This window comes from Nyctereutes procyonoides, unplaced genomic scaffold, assembly GCF_905146905.1.
Source record: "Nyctereutes procyonoides isolate TBG_1078 unplaced genomic scaffold, NYPRO_anot_genome, whole genome shotgun sequence".
Taxonomy (NCBI): Eukaryota; Metazoa; Chordata; class Mammalia; order Carnivora; family Canidae; genus Nyctereutes; species Nyctereutes procyonoides.
In genome coordinates, this window is record NW_026575140.1 from 22,729,717 (window position 1) to 22,752,284 (window position 22,568).

The 22,568-nt window shown below is 53.9% G+C and overlaps 2 protein-coding genes across 2 annotated transcripts; both read left to right on the forward strand.

Moving 5' to 3' along the window:
* Positions 1 to 1,875: 1,875 nt before the first annotated feature.
* FOXC2 (forkhead box C2) lies at positions 1,876 to 4,506 on the forward strand. The gene has a single exon (XM_055306264.1). It carries the CDS (start codon positions 2,080 to 2,082, stop codon positions 3,607 to 3,609), a length of 1,530 nt encoding a protein of 509 aa, XP_055162239.1. The 5' UTR covers positions 1,876 to 2,079; the 3' UTR covers positions 3,610 to 4,506.
* Positions 4,507 to 12,418: 7,912 nt separating this feature from the next.
* Positions 12,419 to 15,602, forward strand: FOXL1 (forkhead box L1). The gene has a single exon (XM_055306392.1). The coding sequence runs from the start codon at positions 13,210 to 13,212 to the stop codon at positions 14,278 to 14,280; it is 1,071 nt and encodes a 356-aa protein (XP_055162367.1). The 5' UTR covers positions 12,419 to 13,209; the 3' UTR covers positions 14,281 to 15,602.
* Positions 15,603 to 22,568: the final 6,966 nt, after the last annotated feature.

Consider the following 22,568-nt stretch of genomic DNA (forward strand, 5'->3'; position numbering starts at 1 on the left):
ACGAGTGTCCTTCCCCCTTCAAGGGGAAGCGGGGAAGGGTGAGCCGGTCGTTCGAGGGGTGGGAGGAATAAATACTCCGTCCACAAAAAACAAAACAAAACAAAAAAACGGACTTTCCGGGGTACTGGGAGGAGAGAGGGCAGCTTAAAGGGGAAGACCTCGAGTCGCCCCAGGTCAGGATCCCCACTCTATAACGTCTGGAGGTGTCTTAACCGTTTGCGGTCGTCTACGCGGTTCTCCCACGGAGCCCTGTGCCCAAATCACCTTATCAAACTTCAACCAACAAAAAGGACCGCGTACAGAAAGTCAGCTTGGAGAGTCCCCAAGGGGCTTCGCCGGAGCTGGAGGCGGGCCCTGCGCCCCGGGGCCGGCGACCCAGCGCACCGGGCTGGGGGGCAGCTTCCCCGCGGGGAGCCCGCCCGGTGCGGCGCTGCGGGCGCGCGTCCTGGAGCGCAGCCCCCGCGCAAAGCGGGCTTGGGTTTCCCCTCTCCCGCAGAGGAACCCCGGCTCTGCTTGGGCCGGGTGGCTGGCCGCATTGTTCCCGTCTTTGGCGAGCGCGGGAGTCAGCTTGTCAAAGGGAATTTATCTCTGGGAAAAGGGAGAGGCTCTGAAAATCTGGAGAAGGTGAGCTGCAAGCATCTGCGCGGGAGGGGAATGAGGCGGGGGGGGGGGGGATTAGTGGAGCCCCTCCACTCTCCCCAAACCCTGCAGGACTGCTCACGGTGGCGCGCACGGTTTGCCGAATCCACGGCGCACTTGAGGATTAAATTCTCAAGATACTGCTCCTTCTCCCACTCTGCCTTTCCCTTCTAGAAGCCGTGGCCTGGCTCCCCCCGTGGAGGAGAGGAATATTCATTCAGGTTCTGCAATTTGCCTCTGAAAGCTTTTAGGTTATTCCTGACCTCCCTGAACCTGGAAACTGTTGAAAATTAATAATTTTTTTTTTTTTTACTTAAATGATGACAACATCCAGGGGAGGCCCCTTCCATTCCAATCCAGCACGCTTGCTTTGAATCCATTACACCTGGGCCGCGATAATTAGGAGATCGAATTATTCGCCTCATCACTCATTAATAAGAAAAACAGTCCCAGGGTCTTTGCTACTTACAGGGTCTTTGGGGAGATATTTGACTACATTAATCAATTCGATTTTATATTTCGAGCTAACTTTATCTGCCAAGGAGCATGGGTTTTGTTTGTGGTTGTTTCTTTTTTCTTTTCTTTTTTTCTTTTCTTTCTTTTTTTTTTTTTTTTTTGCTCTGGGCATGTGGGCCCATAAGCCAAAATGTGATAATAGAATAAATTTTCATAAGATATCAGTCTTTTTTTTTTTTTTTTTTAATAAAAATCTTTCCAAGCGAAGGCTGGTTTGCAGAAAAGCCTGGTTCTGAGCAGCTGGGTCTTAGAGCCGACGGGTTCCGGCGCTCCTCGCCCTGATTGGCGACAGCTCCGCGCAGCCGCCGGGTTATTGGCCCGAAGTTCCCGGAGGGGGCGTGGCTGGAGGAAAGTAAAAACTTGCTTTCAGCAAGAAGACTTTTGAAACTTTTCCCAATCCCTAAAAGGGACTTTGCCTCCTTTTCCGGGCTCGGCGGGGCAGCCACTCTGGACCCCGGCCCGCTGACCCTCGGGGCTGCCGCTTTGCTGGGGCGCCGGGAAAGCCGCCTTCCCGGTCCTGCCGCGGCCGGAGCGGCCGGCCTCCTCCGTGCCCCGCGCGCGCGGCGTCTCGGCCGCGTCCCCGGCCGCCGGCTCCGGCTGCCACCCGCCGGCCCCGAGGGCGAGCGAGCGAGCGGGCGCGCGAGCGGGGGCCGGCGCTGCGCTCGCCGGGGCGCGCCCTCCAGGATGCCGATCCGCCCGGTCCGCTGACCGCGAGCGTGCCTTCCGCGCGCCCCGGCCGCTCCCCCGCCGCGCCCCCGAGCGCCCCCGAGCGCCCCCGAGCGCCCCCGAGGCGTGCCGCCGCCCGGGTCTGCCCCCGCCGGCTCCCTTCCCCTCGCTCCCTCGCCCTCTCGCGCTCTCCGGCTCTCGCAGGGCCTGCTTCGCGGTGCGTGCGCGCGGGCGGCGGCGAGCCGTCTCGGACGCAGCATGCAGGCACGCTACTCGGTGTCCGACCCCAATGCCCTGGGAGTGGTGCCCTACTTGAGCGAGCAGAACTACTACCGGGCGGCCGGCAGCTACGGCGGCATGGCCAGCCCCATGGGCGTCTACTCCGGCCACCCGGAGCAGTACGGCGCGGGCATGGGCCGCTCCTACGCGCCCTACCACCACCACCAGCCCGCGGCGCCCAAGGACCTCGTAAAGCCGCCCTACAGCTACATCGCGCTCATAACCATGGCGATCCAGAACGCGCCCGAGAAGAAGATCACCCTGAACGGCATCTACCAGTTCATCATGGACCGCTTCCCCTTCTACCGGGAGAACAAGCAAGGCTGGCAGAACAGCATCCGCCACAACCTGTCGCTCAACGAGTGCTTCGTCAAGGTGCCCCGCGACGACAAGAAGCCCGGCAAGGGCAGCTACTGGACGCTGGACCCGGACTCCTACAACATGTTCGAGAACGGCAGCTTCCTGCGGCGCCGCCGGCGCTTCAAGAAAAAGGACGTGCCCAAGGAGAAGGAGGAGCGGGCCCACCTCAAGGAGCCGCCCCCGGCCGCGGCCAAGGGCGCCCCGGCCGGGCCCCCTCTAGCGGACGCCCCCAAGGAGGTCGAGAAGAAGGTGGTGATCAAGAGCGAGGCGGCGTCGCCCGCGCTGCCGGTCATCACCAAGGTGGAGACGCTGAGCCCCGAGAGCGCGCTGCAGGGCAGCCCGCGCAGCAGCGCCTCCACGCCCGCCGGCTCCCCCGACGGCTCGCTGCCCGAGCACCACGCCGGCGCGCCCAACGGGCTGCCCGGCTTCAGCGTGGAGAACATCATGACGCTGCGAACCTCGCCGCCGGGCGGCGAGCTGAGCCCCGCGGCCGGGCGCGCGGGCCTGGTGGTGCCGCCGCTCGCGCTGTCCTACGCCGCCGCGCCGCCCGCCGCCTACGGCCAGCCGTGCGCGCAGGGCCTGGAGGCCGGGGCCGCGGGGGGCTACCAGTGCAGCATGCGCGCCATGAGCCTGTACACCGGCGCCGAGCGGCCCGCGCACATGTGCGTCCCGCCCGCGCTGGACGAGGCCCTCTCGGACCACCCGAGCGGCCCCGCGTCGCCCCTGAGCGCCCTCAACCTCGCCGCCGGCCAGGAGGGCGCGCTCGCTGCCGCGGGCCACCACCACCAGCACCACGGCCACCACCACCACCCGCAGGCGCCGCCGCCGCCGCCCCCGCCCCCGCCCCCGCCGGCGCCCCAGCCCCAGCCGGCGCCCCAGCCCGGGGCCGCCGCCGCCCAGGCCGCCGCCTCCTGGTATCTCAACCACGGCGGGGACCTGAACCACCTCCCGGGCCACACGTTCGCGGCCCAGCAGCAGACTTTCCCCAACGTCCGGGAGATGTTCAACTCTCACCGGCTGGGGATGGAGAACTCGACCCTCGGGGAACCGCAGGTGAGCACCAACGCGAGCTGTCAGCTGCCCTACAGATCCACGCCATCTCTCTACCGCCACGCCGCCCCCTACTCCTATGACTGCACGAAGTACTGACCTGCCCGGCCCGCTCCGGCTTCGCCTCCCGCACCCGGACCCGGACCTCTCAGACCGTTCGGGCTGCAGAGACGCAAAAAGAACCAAAACATTGCCCACCAGCTTTTTCTCAGACCCAGGAGCAGAGAGCGCGCTCGCCAGCCTCAGCCCTTCTCTGTGAAGCTGCAGGTAACTTTAATTCGATGCCTCCCCCCACCCCCGTTTCCGAGATCCTAAGAAGCCCCGGTAAAGGGACGCAGCCCGGCGAAATGAATATTGATTCTAAACCCACCCACCCGCCCCCTCCCCTCTCCCCTCTCCCCTCCCAGGATGGTTGTGCTCGCTGCTCCAGCTGGGGTTTCCAAAATTAAGTTACGGACCAAATCCCATAGCGACCCAGTAATGACTCTCTGTAGAGACCCCCATAGGTCTATGGGGGCCTCTATAGATTACCTTTGTGCTGTGTGTAATTTTAAATTTCTCTAACCGTGCTGTACAAATGTGTGGATTTGTAATCAGGCTATTTTGTTGTTGTTGTTCAGAGCCATTAATATAATATTTAAAGTTGAGTTCACTGGATAATGTTTTTCATCTTGCCCAACCATTTCGAACTGCCAAAATGAAGATTTAAGAAACCCATGTGGGGTGTTTCTTTTTTTAAAAAAAAAAAAACCCTGTACACTTATGAGATATGATTCTTTTCCCCGGTGGTAGGTCTTTTACAAAACAAGGAAATAATTTATTTTTTGTTGTTGGCGGATAAAGAAGTCAAGTATCTGATACTTTATATTTACAAAGTGTGATGGTTTTGTATAGTAGGTTCCTCCCTGAGCATTCCTAAAAGAAAAAAAAATCTTTAAAAATTTAACTTCACCTGTGTTTGTCTTATGTGGTCTTAATTGTTGTACTTACCTTAAAATAAACCCATGTTGTTTTTTCTGCCCAAAGTCCGGACAGTGTGTTTGTGTTCTCGCATTTAAAAAAAAAAAAAAGGTGTGTTTGCAAATCCACCTGTTTTGATTATTTTTGTTACACAGGTGGGTAAACTCCTAGACATATACAAATGATCACGGAGAAATGGGGGCACTCCCCTATTGTATTGTTAGTGATGGAAAAGACTTTCCGACTAATTTAGATCTCACCCGGCCTAGGCAGTGGAGAAACAGCCCTGGTTGGATGCGGCCGCCCGAAGGAGTGGGCGCAGTCGTGTCATTTGCTGTAAATGCTTTTTGCTAAATGCGACAAAACATGCCGATTGTCAAAACAAACAGTACCATTACATCTCAACGTCCAGCCATCCCCAATTGAGGAGGCAAAGGAGGGGAGAGATAAGCGTTTTCCATTAGCTAACTACTACAAACCGGGGGAGTCCTGCTTTCCCTCCATTTCCTAAAATGCGGACTTCCTTCCCCCACTGTAATGATTTTCCAGAAAAGAATTTGAAGTGGGCAGGAGAAGGTCCAAAGGGGATTGATTCTGGAGCATTTTACGGCCATTCTCGGTGGTGGTTAGATCAGAGGTGGATTCCAGACCTCTTTCCTTCTTGATTTGATTTCTTAATCCTTACCCTATTGCAGTGAAAAATTGTAAAGGCTCGTTGGCCATCAAAAATAATTTCCAATGCTTTTAGAGTCCTGAATTTATCAACTCTCAGGACTTTAAGTAACAGGAAGATTACCTGCCTTTTCGAGTTTGATGTCTTTTAAAAAATTTTAATAGCAGTGAAACCATTGTGAGGTATGGCTGGGGCAGGGGAATGGTTTTATTATCTGTTTCCCTGGACCAAAAGCACAACTCCCCCGCTAGTCTCTGTGTGTGAATTTTGAGGCCAGAGCTCCAAACTGGGAAGGAGTTTCCCACCCAAATAGGTGAGCTGTACTTTGCTAAGAGCGAAGCTCCTTGTGAATTTAACATTTCACGTGATGATGAGTTTTCCAAAAAGTGATTTTCCTGGATGCAGTGGCGCTGAACATAACCTGGGTTTGTGTTGTTGTTTTAGCCGTGGCAGTTTGTCTCTAAGTCACGCTGAAGTAGAACTGGGGGACGTGTGAGCATAATAAATCTCCCCATATGTGCAACACAGATTCTTTCGATCCATAGCCGCAGAGGTGGCTGGCGGGTAAGACTTAAATGCTGCATTTTATTCCTTTCCACAGAGCTCGGAATCTGGCAGCCTCAGTGCTTGCTGCTTGACCTCGAGCCTCCCCCAGGCCCCCTTGCTTTGGTTGAGTGAGCTGGACCAGCAGCTAGGGAAGAGAGGGAGACTGAGTCCCCTCTCACTCCCACAGAAGAGACCAACCTCCTTGCCCAGCTCTGGTACTCTAATTCCATTTCGTTCCTGTTCTTAAGATGATGTTTGCCGCTGGTTTAGAGGAGAGTGGTCTAGCTGGCTTTCTCCTTCTCCAGATTTTTCTTAAGAGTCCAGCCTGAAAGCTTGCCTTCATCTCAAGATTTGGAATTCAGGCGAGGTCTGAGAGACACACGGGAAGTAAAGGAGAGAGAAATGGGGAAGAATTGGGTGAGACCTGGGCTGCCGCTGAAGCCACACTGGGATCTACTGTCTCTGGGGAGGCTTCTGAAAGAAGTCACTGTGCGTCGGCCGCTCACCCAAGTGAGTAGCTCAAGAAAGGTCCCTACACCCCATGGAGGCCACAGCGGGCCAGGGGTCCTTCCATTTCCTTAGGAACGTGGGCAGCTGGAAGGTTGGTGTTTGGGGCTTTATACAGGCCTCTGAAGGCGGCAGAGGGGAGAGGTGTGGAAGGCTGGGGTGCGCTGGAACGCCTTCGGTCCCCGGAAAGCTTCCGAGTCTGAGGTCCCGGGACCAGGGTAGGTGTGGGTAAGCGCCCCAGAAGGCCAGCCCTGTGTGCTGGGCACTGAGCTCCTAGCTCACTCAGCTCAGCCGCAGCCGCCCTGCTGTCAGCAGCCCTATGCAGACTTCGGGCCTAGGGACTGAGTGGCCTGGGGGCGTCTGTTGGTCCCCCCCCCCCCGGCGGGATTCGGAGATCCAGCAGCGAGGAGCTGAGCCCCGCAGGGTGGAGGCAATCCGGGGGCCAACTCGAACCTCGGCGACCCCTGCGGGTCCGCTGCCTGGCGCACGAAGACAGCCCGTGTGCGGGTGACAAAGGCTGTCCCTGCTCCACGTATCCGCTGGCCTCCCCTTGCTTCGGCCACTGGATCCTCAGTCCTCGGGAGGCCCAGGGCCTATCAGAGAAAGGGAAAAGGAGGTCGTGGATGGAAGGGCCGGAATGTTGGTCGCTGGCTGCCAGAACTCCTGGCCAAGCAGCTCTGTGGTCCTCCGGGCGCAATTTGCACGAAGGCGCGTCCCGATAACCACGTTCCTTCCTGATCCAGTAACCGTGGAGCTAGGCAGGTCTCAAGGAACTGCAAATAAAATACAAGCAACCCCAACACAACACCGCGGCAGAGACCATTTCCCATAGAGTTAACTCCGGATGTCCTACTGGCCTTGGCTGCGCGGACTGTTTCTAACCAGAGCCCCGTTTTGACAGACATGGACTGCTTGGAAAGACTCTGTGGCCTCTAGAATCCCACACATTCCCCGCTCCACAGAGGCTGCAGCTTGAGTAGCCTCTGCTTCTTCCAAGACTCGGAGACATGCAAGCTCACTACTTTCTGGGAGAGGGACTGTCCTGTGTGGCCCAGCCCAGGCTTCTCTTCCCAGGCCAGACTTGGGTCTCCAGCCAGGTAGTCTTCATCTTCTGGTTTAAGTAGCCAATCCTCACCCACACCAAAATCAGTGGTGACATGTGCCTTCTAAATGCTGGAGCACTGGGCTAGGAATTCGAAGACCAGGTGATGCTGTGTGAACAAACTATTTCCCTTCCTGGTTTCAGTCTTTTCATCTGTAAAATGACTGGTTGCTTGTAAGGGCATTTGGGGCGGTCTAGCACTTTCCTTTCTGGCATGGCCATGCTCCCATGATGGGCCCTCACTTATCCCCACTCCCTTGCCCTGCTGAAAGAAATGGAGATCAGAAGCGGGAGGGAGGAGCAAACTAGGGTCCTGGGAAGTTAGGTCCTTGGCTCATAAATCTTTCAGGGGTCCATCTCCTCTCCTTTACCCCAAGACTGCCTGGGGTGGCCTTTGGGCCTGGGAGAGGCTTGTGAGCTGCATTCAGAGCAGAGAGAGCAGAGTTCCCAAATCTCCCATGAAAACTAGCCCTGGTGCCTGAGCACTTGCCTTGTCACTCCTTGCCCCCACCCCAAATCAAACCTCCGCACAGGGTGTTGGCCAAGGTCAGTGTGATGGGAATTCATTAAAAACCATTAATCTGAAATGGGCGGAAACAGCAAACTGAAAAGAGACATTAATTAACAGGCAGAACCAAGTCTCTCAAGAACGTGCTGGGTTCTGGGTCTCAGAACCTGTGCCTGGTGCCTCAGGGAACGGGTACCTGCATCGTCCTGGATGGGACACTCATGACCCTCAGGCTGTGGGGAACATGGATAGAGGCCTGAGGGGCAGCCAGCCCAGGGCGGCCAGGGGCTAGACTCTGGGTGAGCGGTGAGTAGACACACAAGGCCAGTGCCACCAGAGAGGGCCTTTTGGCACCACATACTCGAAATGCTTTCCCAAACTCTGAGAAGCATTCCCTGCCTCCTCCTTTTTGCATGGCCTGAGCTAGCCAAAGCAAGGCATTTGAAATGTTTGCTTTTGGACATAGGCATGTAAAGAAGGGGGTGGGATGTTTCAGGGAGTCTGCAGTCTGCCACTGGGCCTGAGTGGACATCCCTGCCTTGATTTGTGCCAGCCTGTTCCGGGCTTTTGCAACTTTCCTGCCTCACAGAAAACACAGAAGGACACAGCCCGTGTAGAGTGTAGTTCTTGAATGTGGATCTTTGGTGCTTAGGTGAAGCTGGTGGGGGCTTTATCTTGGGGCTGTGTGTGTGAGAAAAACTGGCATAGAGGGAGGGGGGTGGGCTGGCAGATGGACTGGCTCCCTGGCTGCATAGGTCCCTTTAAGGAAATGGAGTTGCGGAGCATGGGGAGTGCTGCCCCAGCCTGGGGTATAGCATTGTGCTCAGTCTGTATGCCCACCCAGGGTGGAGGTCACAGAGGCCAGAGAGGCCTCTCTGACCCCTGGCTTAGTGGCCATTGGCCCTGGTCTTACCTTTCCCAACAGCCCGTGGGGGCTCTCTCTCTCTCTCTCTCTCTCTCTCTCTCTCTCTGCCTGTGTGTTGTTTTTACAGGCAGCCTCTTCAACAGAGCTTTCTAAGCTGACTCCTGGCCACATGCACCGACTCAGGACCTCCACACAGGCCAATGGAGGGTTTGCATGACCTCAGCTGTGCTCCCTACAGCTCTCTGAGCCCATTTCTCAACCGAGAATTGATAGGATCATCAAATATGGTTGTCATTGAGGATTGTGGGAACCCAATACGCGTCAGGAGGGTCCTTTGGTAATGGCCAGGCCCTAGAAGGACTCACTGTTAGCCGTTGGGATTTACCCCAACCCAAGAAGAGCCGTGGTTCGTTGGTCTCGGCCAGCTGTGCATGTCAGGCTACATACTGGTATGCTCCGACCACCTCTGATTTAGACCCTTTAAATTATGAGCTCCAAAGAAATCAGTAATTTGGAAGTTCCTGCCCTGCTCCTGGGCTTTAGCAGACTGGCTGAGTATTGCATTTGTGGCTCACTTCCCCACAAGGGAAGCAGCAGAAGACCCTGCCCGAGACACACCTCTCTGAGCCTCTGCAGACACCTGAGGATGTCAGACCTCAGAGAATCCACCTTTGCAGAAAAATGTGTGCATTCCAACACTCTGTTCTGCTACTTATGGCCTCCACTTCTGGAGGTGTTCACTGCCCATTCCAAATCTCATCTGTAAAATGGGCAAATCCATTACTTCTGTGTTTTGTAGATGCTGTGAGGGTTTTCAAGAGAGTTTCCATGGGGCTCTTGGCATCCACACACAGTAGCCCTGTTACGGTGGGATTATTCTCCTGTCTTAGCAACACTTCCTCGTGTTAACCTCCTGGTGTTAGTGTCCTGGTCTGCAGAATGGAAATGGCCAAGACTCCTGGGAGGAGGAGTGACTTAATCCAAGGGAGACCTTAGGAGGATGCCAGCCCAGAGTAGCATTCAAGACATTTGAGCTATTACTATCGTCCTTGTCATCACCATCTCTGTGTTTAGGATGTCAGTAAGGTGACCTGGCTGAATAAGTCCTGTATCTTCCCACCTTCTCCTCACACCTATTACAAGCGTAGTAGATTGTGCATTCGTTTGTGTATATATACTTTGTCAACTGTCTTTGCTTGGAGAAAAGTGATGCCGATATTTGGGAGGTGTCGCAGATCATCCTTAATTTGAGCATCTGCTTTTCAGTTGACTCCAGGAGCAGAGGAAGGGTAGATGCCCCCAGGAGGGAAGACTTCCTGCTTCTGCCCTCCCCTCAGCCTTTTCCCCTGAGGCCTCTTTGGTCCTGCCTGGTGCCTGGCCTCTGCACAGACTGCCCAAGGAGCAGGCTTTCTGCCTGGAGGGGGGATGTGGGGGGCTGGAAACAATACTCTTTGCCCTCATCCCATGCTGACCCCAGATAGGAACCCCCACTGTCCTTCTGGGAGCTTCCAGGCAGGCTGAAAATCTCAGGGCTTTGCTGCAGGCTGGGAGATGCCCTGGCACTGACTTCAGAGATGAATGCATGTTTGGGGCGATCTGAAGACTGAGCCTAGGGAGAACTTTTAGTGTCCCTGTCTGGCTCTCTGGGATAGCCAGTCAGCCTGGCTGTCTCCCAGGCTCTTCTGCACGCCCCCCCCCCCCCCCCCCCCCCCCCCCCCCCGGCCTCGGATCCGGCCTCAACGCACCGAGCTTCCGCACGAGGGCGCATCCGCACTCGGACGCCAGGGGCTTGTGCCATGGACTCCCCGGAAATATGCCCCAGAGCGGGCTCCTTCCTACGGCGGGCCCCTCCTAGGCTCAAGTTACAAACTCCTTGCCCTGGAGCCCAGGATTCGACCCCGCGCGGGAGCCGGGTTTTGGGGCGCCACGCAGTTCTGACGGAACCGCCCCGAGATGCTGCAAATCTGCAAACGCGCGGGACTGGACGCGCCTCTCCAGACCGCGGCTAGAACTTGGGTGTTTTTTCTTTTTCTTTTTCTTTTTCTTTTTTTTTTTTTTTCGTTTCTTTCTTTACTACCAGCGCCCCGCCCACCAGCCGCGCGGTCCCCGCCTGCGTCCCGCCCTGGCCCAAGTTGGGCGGTGTTTCTTACTGAACGAATTCAAGCTCGGATTTGCCTGGGAGTTTAGAAGTAGCGCTGCGGAGGCGCGCCTTTCGGGAGAGGCAGGGATGTGCGTGCTGGACTCCGGGTGCCGGGCAAGCTCCAGGCAGGGCTCGGGGTGCGGAGGGGGCGGTGCGCAAGGGTACCGGTGTCCCTTCCTCTGGGTCTGTTGGAGCGGGAGCCGAGGCCGGACCTCTGGCCAGATCCAAGCTTGAATTTGCCGGGGGCCGCGCAGGTCTGGAGAGGTTGGGTGACCCCGGGGACTATGGAACCGCGGCTTGCATATGCTGGGGCGCTCAGGTGTTTCCTTCACCCCAGGGTTGAAAGGGGTGCTCTGGGGCGAGCCAGGGATCCAGAGAGAGGGCAGCCCCCAGCTCTCTCCTGGCTAGAGGGCCATCCTCAACACCTAGGCTGGAGTCAGGCTGGGCTGGACGGTTGGCCTAAGTTAGAAATGCAGCGCCCCGGAGGGAGGCCCGGGGCTGTCCCAGCGCCGGGCCTGGCGCTCCCTCAAGCCGCCCTGCACCCAAACCGGTTTTTCCGACCCTGATTTTGCCTTCCTTTTGCGTGTGCCAAACTTACCCACTGCCCTACTATCTATCCAGACCACCCCCCAAAAGATAGTTACTTTATGGGTTCCCCATTTTGGGGTGGGATTCTCCTGTCTTTCCCTTGTTCAGGGGTGACCTGGCCTTTCCTAACCAGATGTGGCCTCTTTGTGACCCCAGCGGCAGACATGCCCCTCCCCCGGGCACTCCGGTGACTCTCACCCCCTTCCCAGCAGAGCAAGGTGGTGGGCCACCCCTATACCCACCTGCCGCCCTCACTCCTCACTCTTTTCTGGAGGCATCCCCACAGGGTTTATTCAATGAAACGCTAATTCAATTATCCCGTTTTTTTTTCTTTTAAAAATATTCAGCAGAGATCATAAACAGGAACTAGTCCCGCTGATGCCCCCACCCCCACCCCACAGCAGCAGTGGAGCAGGAGACGGCTCCTGAACCCGCATCATTCAGGGTTTTTGATTCAAAGCATGACGTGGCTGAATGTAAAATGAGACAGGGTGGGGGTGCTTACACCCCAGGGTGAGGGGGCGGGTAGGTGGAGAGCAAGCAGGCTTCCCAAATGCTTAATGTAATCACGGGCCAGCTGCGTGCACTTGTAAAGTTGTTATAACCCCCCTCCTTGTTATAAACAGGAAAGCGCAGAATATAAAGCAAGAGACCCGCATTCACAAATACCAGCTCTCCTGCGACAGCTGCCAAATTCCCCTTTTATGGTGTTCCTCAGTCCCATCAGAAGGACCTTAGCTTCTCCCCACTGACCTCTCCAAACAGGGTTTGTTTTGATACTACCCTCAACTAAGCTGTGGACCACGTACCCATGCCCTCTCTAGCTCCCCAACACCCTATGCCTTGGCTTTGGGAGAAGCTGGGCTCCTGGAGGGCCTCTTCTGGGTCCCCCAGGGAGCCCTGGACATAGAGGCTTACCCCCTCCTGGATACCAGCCCCCTCCACCCCCCCATCCCCCAGTGCCTCCATCTCCTGCAGGACATCTCAGTGGTTTCTCCAAGGAGCAATGCGCCCTCTGCACCGGAGACTCCCAGACCTCTTAGACACGCCTCTCCCTCCACCCAAATATCTAAAAGCTTTCAAAGACCTCAGGAGGCATTTATGAGACGTGCCATCTCCACATCTATGAGTGCAGAGAGAAGAAAAGATCTTTTGTGGAAGGCTCTGGATAACTGAGCTCCCCCAAGCCAGCCGTAAAACTCACCCCTGTGCCCCCCGCCCATCCCCACCTCTCCTTCCTGGCCGGGCAGACCCCGCTTGGAGCCAGAGCCACCGCGGTCCACATCCTGCCTCACTGACTGTGTGTGCTTACAGCGTCAAGGGGTGGACGTGATATTTCAAACATCAGATCAGTGCGTTTATATATTGGGTGCCCGGAAATTTTTCCAAATAAACACAGCTTGATTCAACTTGGGTGGGCGGACTTATCAACAGACTAATTCTATAAACAAATGAAGGAATAGCCCCGAAACCGATTGGCTGGTATCAAAAAGACACGTGGAGGGAAAAGCTTGGAGTTTTTCAGCAATGAAATTTTAATTAATGTGGGTGGGCTGAGCACACAACGACTGTTTATCATAGACAATTTATTTTCCAGCGCTAAGTCAACATATAATAGCAAACTTACAACAATTATTTAACATTTTTAAAGCCATGAAGGGACAGAGCACGGAGCGGCCAGGGAGAGCGGCAGAGCGGGAGGCAGACGCACGGCGGGCTCCCCGGGAGGGCCCTCGCCGAGCGGGGCGCAGTCCCTAAGCCGCTGGGTCGCCTGCGTCGTCGCGGGGAGCGCGGGGCCGGCTGCCTCGCCATGAGCCACCTCTTCGGGCCCCGGCTGCCTGCACTGGCGGCCTCACCCATGCTCTATCTGTACGGCCCCGAGAGGCCCGGGCTGCCTCTGGCCTTCGCCCCCGCGGCCGCTCTGACCGCCTCGGGCCGGGCGGAGCCCCCCCAGAAGCCGCCCTACAGCTACATCGCGCTCATAGCCATGGCGATCCAGGACGCGCCCGAGCAGAGGGTCACCCTGAACGGCATCTACCAGTTCATCATGGACCGCTTCCCCTTCTACCACGACAACCGGCAAGGCTGGCAGAACAGCATCCGCCACAACCTCTCGCTCAACGAGTGCTTCGTCAAGGTGCCCCGCGAGAAGGGGCGGCCCGGCAAGGGCAGCTACTGGACGCTGGACCCCCGCTGCCTGGATATGTTTGAGAACGGCAACTACCGGCGGCGGAAGAGGAAGCCCAAGCCCGGCCCGGGGCCCCCGGAGGCCAAGCGGGCCCGCGGCGAGACGCAGCAGCGCGGCTCAGAGGCGCAGCCCCGGGCAGGGAGCGGGCCGGGGAGCGGGGCCGGGAGCCGGGCAGGGCGCCGCGGGCCCGAGACCCCCGGCCAGGAGGGAGCGCCTGCGCGCCCCTCGCCGCTCCGGGACGGCTCCTCTCCGCCCGCGCCCCTCCGCTGGTCTGGGCCCGCGTCCCCGGGGGAGGACGCCGGCGATGCTGTCCAGGGCGCCGCGGCCTTGGCCATAGGCCAGCCAGCGTGCACGGTGGATGGCGCGGATGGCCCGGGGTCCCCCCCACGCCCCGCTTCCCGCAGCTCTCCGAAGAGCTCCGACAAGTCCAAGAGCTTCAGCATAGACAGCATCCTGGCCGGCCGGCACGGTCAGAAGCCTGCTGGAGGGGGCGAGTTCCTGGGGGGCGCCAAGCCGGGCCCCGGCAGCTGTCTGGGTGCCTCGCTTCTGGCCACCTCCTCAAGCCTCCGGCCGCCTTTCAATGCTTCCCTGATGCTCGACCCGCACGTCCAGGGCGGCTTTTACCAGCTCGGGATCCCTTTCCTGTCCTATTTCCCCTTGCAGCTTCCAGACACGGTGTTGCACTTCCAGTAAAGCAAAATGTGGCTGGCACAGGTCCTTCCTCTACCCTGGGCTGCGCTTGTGAGTGACCAGGGGTCCCATTGCTGGGAGAAGGAGCCACGTTTTTTGAAAACAAGTATCTTTTCTTCTGCAACGTGTGGATCCTGGGAAGTGTTACCAACTTTTGTGCACGCAGGTGGGCACAGTCGCCTGCCTTCTCCCGAGGTGAGGCGGACTTTCCCTGAACCTGGAGCAACTTCAGAGATTTAAAAGACCCTGCCTGGCTAGGACTTGGGCATCTCGGACCTCCTACCGCGAGAGCAAGAGAACTCCTTGGCCTTAGGTCAGTCTAAGGTTGTGATCTTCCGCTACCCACTGCAGGTCGTACATGTCCAGAGCAGCAAGGGCCCAGACAGCTGGAGAGCAGGACCAAATGAAGCTGCAGGGTGGTTTCAGAAAGAGCCACGGTGGGACTGTGGTCAGCGCTGTTGTCGCTGTGGCTCAGGCCCTGGCTTTGAGTCCACGGAGTGATGATGGGTGTCCACAGCTGGATTTATCCGTAAACTCTAGTTGTGGAAAAACCGGGAGCAACCTCTGTTTTTCATATTCTTTGGGAGACCTAGGGCCTGGTGAGGATTTACAACCCATGTCCAGGTGGAAGCTAAGAAACCACACTTTTATTTTAAATAGAGAATTTCTCTCTCTCTCTCTTTTTTCTTCCTAGACAGTAAAAGGAATATGCTATATTCTTTGGCTAGATGCTCGACTCTTTTCCTACAACAATTGCCCTGTGAAAATGTCTATATTAACAACCTTTATTAAGAAAGTGCACTCTATATAATAGCATTTTGTTGCATTATGATAGCTCGCTAGTCAGTACCCATGATCTCCAAGACATGTTGCCAGCATTAGCAGGCGTCCTGTCTTGTTGCTTTTGTTTTTAAGGGATCAAAAGATAGCAGAGGAGAACGGAAATGTGTGAGGGGGAAGGAAGGTGTCTTAGACACATAAGATTTTCCATTTGCATGCTTTTTCAAGATCTAGGTTTGATTTTTTCCTACATTTTCCGGACCTGTGTACTAAAGGACCGCCTTTATTCAAAAAACTTGGGTGAAACAAACATAAAAAGCAGATACTGGGAGAGAGGGGTCATATGGGGCAGAGGAAGGGAATCTCCTGGTATCTATTAGAGGGTGCCTCTTTGGACCCCAAAGAACAGGAGGCTCAAGAGGAGGATTCTTTCAGACATTCCCAGCTGATGGCATCTCAGCCGGCCACCCAGCTCCTCCCTCTGAGCCCCCACCCATCAAGCCTAGAGCCAAAAGCTAAATAAACACCTTGTGGAGGTGACTAGAAATCTGAAGGGTGGGCAACAGGAAGCTGGGGCGGGGGGGGGGGGGGGATGATGGGGAGGTTTCTGCAACAAAGATCTGGTTAAGAAAATGGAGATTTTTAACTGCCCAGTTCAGCTTGTAACTTTTGGGAAGTGCATCTAACCTCTTACAGTATCTCTGGGTTGGCTTAGGTGGGAAACTGAATTTCCTGAACCTCTGGGTTACTTTAATTTTATCTGATGTGGGAAAGGTACAATAAGTAAGTCATGAGTTCTGGAGGTAGGTTGAAATGGATCTTCAAAATAACTTTAAAAATAATTTCTAGGACTCATGAAAATGAACACAAACTTCACGGCAAGAGACAGCCTATTGGTTAGTATACTCAAAAGGATGTTTCGGATAAGCATAATAATTTAATAGTTAGTAGGCACAGAGTTGCCTTTCTGAGGATTTATTCTTAGAGCCATGTGCTACTGACTCATAAGTTTCCCATCCTACCCAGGTTGGTGGGAACATTTTGGTGAGCTGCACAGTGTCCTTGATTTTAAGAACTTTGATGAGATTCCCATTGTTGAGATCCAGGCTCACTGCGATTAACCTACACCGTGGTGGAAGGGCTGTCATGGGTATTTTGTTATCCCAAAGTCTCAGCCTCTGCAAATAAAGTTGTTTTTTCATTAACCTCTCAGTGACTGGTTCAGTGGATTACTGGGGGGAATAAGCAAACAGTGTAATAGGAGAGAGGAGTCGGGGATTATATTTGGGAGCCCTGTCAGCATCTCAAGGGCTCTGCCTTCTGAGGGTGAGTTCACACACAGACTGTTGAGTAGGAGCAGAGAAGCCTGGGGCCAGTGGGTGCTTTTGGAACATCATGGAAACTCCACTGTGTAGGTTATGTTTTTAATTTTTCTTTTTTGTGTTTGATTTGCTATATCACGCATTTTGTTAACTTATGATGGCTGCTTTCTGGAGAAGCCAATAACCTAATCCTGCCATTTTATTTTATTTTCATTTATTTATTTTTTTAAAAAAAGATTTTATTTATTTATTCACGAGAGACACAGGGAGAGAGATGGAGGCAGAGACACAGGTAGAGGGAGAAGCAGGCTCCATGCAGGGAGCCCGACGTGGGACTCCATCCCAGGTCTCCAAGATCACACCCCTTGGGCCAAAGGCAGCGCTAAATTGCTAAGCCACCAGGGCTGCCCAAATCCTGCCATTTAAAAAAAGATGGCATTTTAGAGTTACGATTCCAAGAAGTATAATATAAACATTATTTTTATGGCTCGGGAAAAAAAAGGCAGGAGTATGTATCTGCTTTGTAAGAGTGTTTATACATACATTAAGAGGAATTCTGTTACCTAATCCCCGCATCCATCTGGTTGGGAAAGGCTGTGGGGGATTGGACAGTAGGATGATGGAATCTATGGAATCTATATAATCCCATGAATATACCTTCCCACTGAAGAAAAAGAGGACCAGTTGCCTTTCACAATTCACAAAGCTGTTTCAGTGCTCCAGATTTATTCGTGGGTTCCAAATTGTAGATCAATGAGTGTTTTTCTGTAGATCAATAAAAAATGGTTTCTACTCTTATTTAAGGCAAACTCTCCTTTATATTCAAGGTAAACCAGAAGCAACCTTGTCATTCTGCTCTTCAGCAATCTGAAGGTACACCTCTGTGCTCTCTTCTAAACAAAGGGAATGGGTTCTGTTTCTCTGAAAAAGGTCTTTGGTTCAAGCTCAGTGTATACACACACACACATGCGTGTACACACACAGGTGGATACATGATCATAATGGGGATATAGGAGGTGTACAGTGTACAATGATAAATACATAAGTGTGGATACGCATGCATGGGTGAATATATGCACACGTGTATTTGTACATGTGTATGTGTGTATATATGTGTATGCTCTGTACACATGAATGCTCAGAGTTCATCCTTTTTTGCACATAAGTGGAACAGATGGGATCATATCAAATACTGAATCCTTTCAAATTAATCCAATTAATCTTTCTGATACTCTCAGAAAGATTTTCTTTTTTCTTTTTCTATATAGTTCAAGCCAGGGAAAATTTGGGTTTTGCACTAGTCTGATGAAATTAATAAAGATTTCATTAAAGGATCCTGGAAGACACACCAACGTCAAGACCTTTACTTCCACGACTCGTGAAAGGATAAGAGAACTTGGCAAAGGAAAGGCCTTTTGGATGTTCACTGGCTATTGTAGCAGCTAATGGCCTTCCTGGCACTCAAATGCCTCCTAAGGTTTTCCAGGACCTGAACAGGATGTGATTTGCCATTTTGGACCTAATTGCATCTCTCTGTGAAGGAGGCCACATGTGGCCTCTACCATTTTGCGAAGAGTGGTCAGTGTGTATCCATGTGTGGGTTAAAGAATTGGCCACATGTAATATTACTGTTGCAGCTGGAAGCCAGAGCCCGCTGCCCACACACTGGTAGACTAATGTTAACATCATAAACGTGGGGGACATTTCCAGTAGCTGGCTGCACTCAAGTGAGAGCCACAGCTTTGTATACTTCCCATCTTCACGGGAGCTGGAAACATCTCCTTGCTTCCATGAAGCAAAGGTTGTTCCACAGAGAAAAAAAAAGCACAAAGTAACAAGTTCATTAATTAAAAATAAAGAGAATGAGTTTGTTGGAAAGGTAAAATTCTTTGGATCCACATTTCAAACAGTTTTTTAAAAAATGTCTGAACAGCTAAATGGCAAGTTCTCTATCACTTTTGTCCTTATCCAGGGGTTCCTTACTCAGGAACCCCATACTTGGGGTTCTCCAGGACCAGGTACACACCATACATGTGTGCAGCAGCAGCCTAGTGGCGAGCTATACAGGGTGCTGGAGCCTGGGCAGAGCTGAGGGTCTGTCTCTTCCAATGGCATCCAAATGCCAATTTCACTGGGCAGACCATGTGAGGGGCACCCAGTCCTGATGTAGTCAAGCCCAGGGAGTGGGTTGATGGGAGTGGGTACAAGATTCAGTTCTGCCCCTGGAAGGTGGCAACAAGGAAAGAGGGTAACCAGAGCGCATGTCCTAGGTCCTGGGGGTGGGGATACAGTCAACACTGTCATCTTTATTTCCCCTGGCAGGGAGGAGGGAGGCGAAGGGGAGGTGGTGGCCAAAGATTTGGTCCTAATCTTTTTCCATGAGGCATGAGAATCAGGGCTCCAGCAGGAAACAGAAAGCCCCTGCCCAATGGAAGAGACGAAGTTGGAAGGACTGCTTATGGGGGAGTGGCCCAGGGGAAGGGCACATCCATGGGGAGTGAGGGCACATGTGGTCGGAGCCACAGTGTTGCACAGGTAGGAGCCGAGGAGAAATACCCCAACCTGTCTCCTCTCCTGCCTTCCAGCCTCATGTGGATACCCCTGATGGCTGACCCTGCTACAAGTCCAGCCTACAAGGGAACCCAGGTAATGCAGTACATAGGGGTCAAACCTGCAAGGGCAAGAGGGGCTGAGAATGCATGGGCGTGGGGGCAGGGCAGACAGAGTGTACCCAGCACCATGGTGGAGGCGAGGGTCCTTCCTTCAGGGACTATTGGTGGCAGCTGCCCTGACCACACTGTTGGTCCAAGAGCCAAGCCTAGGATGTCTTGGACAATACTGGCAGCTACAGCTGGCCTGCCAGGAGATCGGATTGTCCTATCTGCCAAGCTCCCAAGAGTGGTGACTCTAGAGCCTGTCTGAGACCCTCTTAAGAAGGCAGGGCCTGGCTCTGGACTTAGCTCCTGAGGGCCTGTCCTCAGCCATGCAGTCTCTGCCTTCACAGCTTTGAGCCTGAGTTGCTGGGGGCTGTGGATGACTGCACATGGAAATCTAACAGTTCACTGAGAATCCAAAACAAAGTCACCTTTTACTGAAAGTGTTCTGAATGTGGTCAGTACAATCTCATCCTCACAGGACATGTGGACCTCACGCTGGTGAGGGCATCTCCTGGCCCCAGTGCAGAGGAAGTAGGGCACAGAGGAAGTGTCTGGGCGCCAGGACAGCACCAAGGTCAAGCCCTCTTGGAAGGTGGAGGGATACTCCGGTGTCCACGGGACCGTGTCACCTTGGACAACACTAAGTTTAAAGCATGACTCAGGTCCTCATAATGTGCAATGTAAAATATTAGAAGTATCATGCCTCTCTAGTGTGCTGGCATCACTACTTTCCCAGGTAGCTGGTCACCATGAACTACCTCCTATGTTTCCAGGCTTTTCTGGACACATTAGCAGTGGGTAAGAATTCCTCTCATTGCTGTCTTATTGACTTGTTACCATTCAGCAGGTTGAGTTTGGTGGGAATGGGGAGGGGTACATTAATCTGGTTAAAAGTGTGTCCTTGGGGCCCACCAGGCAGAAGCTAATAACCCACCTCTGCCCTTTTGTGCTGTGTGACATCAACACTTCTATGCCTTAACCTTCTCATCTGTACAAATGGGTATTGTATCAGCAGCTGCCTCGCATATCTGTCCTGAGGAGTAAAGTAAATGATGGGTATAGGTCCATAAAACAATGCCTGCCCCAGTCTCCATCTCAAAGTGGCCATCACCATGATGGCTCCTGCACGCAGAAAGCGCCCAGTAAATGGGAGGTCTGTATACAGACGTAGCCTCTAATCTAAACAATTTTGTTTTATGGGCTCATTTGTGTCTTCCTAGTTATGTACAAAATCATGAATCAACAGCTCTGCTCACATTATGTAATTGTGTAGGTATCAGAAGACTTCTGGGGCGGACTTCTCCGGGGAGGCTGGGATGCGTTTTCATCCCTTCATTGCGTGGTTACGTCTCTTGAGATGATCCATCCGTTTGAACATGAAACCAAAAGCAAAATAAGCAGCTATGCATAGAGTTGGGGGGATCTTAGGAAAGCCACAGGAGAGCCAATCCCACAGGCCAAAGAGAGGGAGGTCCCTTTGGCATTTCCTTGCGTTGTGCGGGAGCTTAGAGGGGCTTCCCAGGGCCGGCTCTCTAGCCATTGTGAACCCAAGGGCCCTGGGAATGAATGCAAGTCTTTATTTCTGCCCTCAGCACCGGGGCCACTCCTGGGGAGAAAGGGACCAGCCTAAGGAGCAGTGTTCCTTAAACTCTTGTGTTTCATAGCCCGCCTTATAAAGTGTAAGGGACGTTTCTTTAAATGCTGTGGCTAAATATAGCAGGGGCTTGGTCAGCTAGGGCATTTTTAGAAAGCATATTACAAATCAGGAATGTTTTGAAGAAATAAATAAACTTTCCCACATTTTTGGACTTTGAGTCGGCGCTGTGGGCTCCATCTTGGGAGCCTGCTGGTGGGGGGTTGGGGGGTCACCACGAATAATTCACGTTCGGACTCCTGCTGGTGGCCGAGTACCCTGGCAGTGACCCCCCCTCCCTTCCCTCCACTGGGCGTGGGTGGGAGATACTGTTAGGCCATGGGCACCCTGCGTCTGAGGAAGGGCTGCTCAGGGACATAAGGAAGTGAGGATTAAAGAGAAATAAATCTACGTCTAGCACGTTTCACCATTTGTCTGGTCTTGTTCTGGGTGTTTATTGGACTTTTCTGTGAGAGCACAATGATCCTGGGGGGCGGTGATGCCCACTCTCTGTTGCAGGACAGCCTGCAGCTCTGGCCGCTTTCAGGGCCTGTGGCCTGTCCCCAGGGACCGCCCCCCCCCATTGGGTCAGACTGTGGTGGGACCAGACGGCATGTCTCTAAAGGCCGCTCAGGCGAGTCTGCTCTGCAGCCAGAATGGAGAGCCACTCCGGGGAGGGGGCCCGGCAGTCTGGCAGATCTGTGGGGCCCAAAGGACCATCCTGTCCTTTCTTCTCACTTGCTGTTCCCAGGTTACATGTGATCGGAGTAAATTCCTGGTTTCTCTCCAAGACCTCAACTGTGCTTCTGTACTCTGGGTAGCAGCACCCTGCACTAAAGCAACCGTTGTAGAGTTTATAGTGTTCATGAAAGAAATGGGGAACATAGGTAAGGGGGGTATTGAAAAGGGAGCAAACCTGCAATCCCCTGACCGCCTGTTACTATCATCTCCTCCGGGAGATGATAGAAAGCTGGCATTTCTAGGGTGTCCGGGTAGGACCCTCTGGATGGACAAAGAGAGGTATATGCACACACGTGTTTACACACACACATATGTGTAGATTGTCTTTTACTTCATCACTGCCACCACCACCATCATCATCACCCTGTCACTGAGGAGCCGTTTTACATTCTCTGTGCAGGGCCATGCACAGTGCTGGGGACGGAGACCTCTATAAGGTACAGTCCCTTCTCTGGCGACAGCCCAACAACAGAGGGAGGTGAGCAGATGTGAGATTTGCTCGTTTACTTATTAAAACTTTTCACTTTGGGACAGTCCTGGTGGCTCAGCGGTTTAGCGCCGCCTTCAGCCCAGGGTATGATCCTGGAGACCGGGGATCGAGTCCCACATCGGGCTCCCTGCGTGGAGCCTGCTTCTCCCTCTGCCTGTGTCTCTGCCTCTCTCTCTCTCTGTGTGTGTCTCTCATGAATAAATAAATAAAATCTTTAAAAGAAAACCTTTTCACTTTGAAATAATTATGGACTCACAGGAAGGAACAAAGAAATGTCCAGGATGGTGAGAGAGATTTGTTTTTAAAGATTTATTGACAGAGAGAGTACAAGCATGGAGAGTGGGAGGGAGAAGCAGACTCACCACTGAGCAGGGAGCCCAATGCGGGGCTCGATCCCAGGACCCCAGGATCATGGCCTGAGCCGAAGGCAGAGGCTTCACCACCTGAGCCACCCAGGCGCACTAAGAGATCCTTATTTTGTACAAGAATTCTTTTTTTTTAGTTTTATTTTTATTTATTTATGATAGACAGAGAGAGAGAGAGAGAGGCAGAGACACAGGCAGAGGGAGAAGCAGGCTCCATGCAGGGAGCCTGACGCGGGACTCGATCCCAGGTCTCCAGGATCACACCCTAGACTGAAGGTGGCACTAAACTGCTGAGCCACCCGG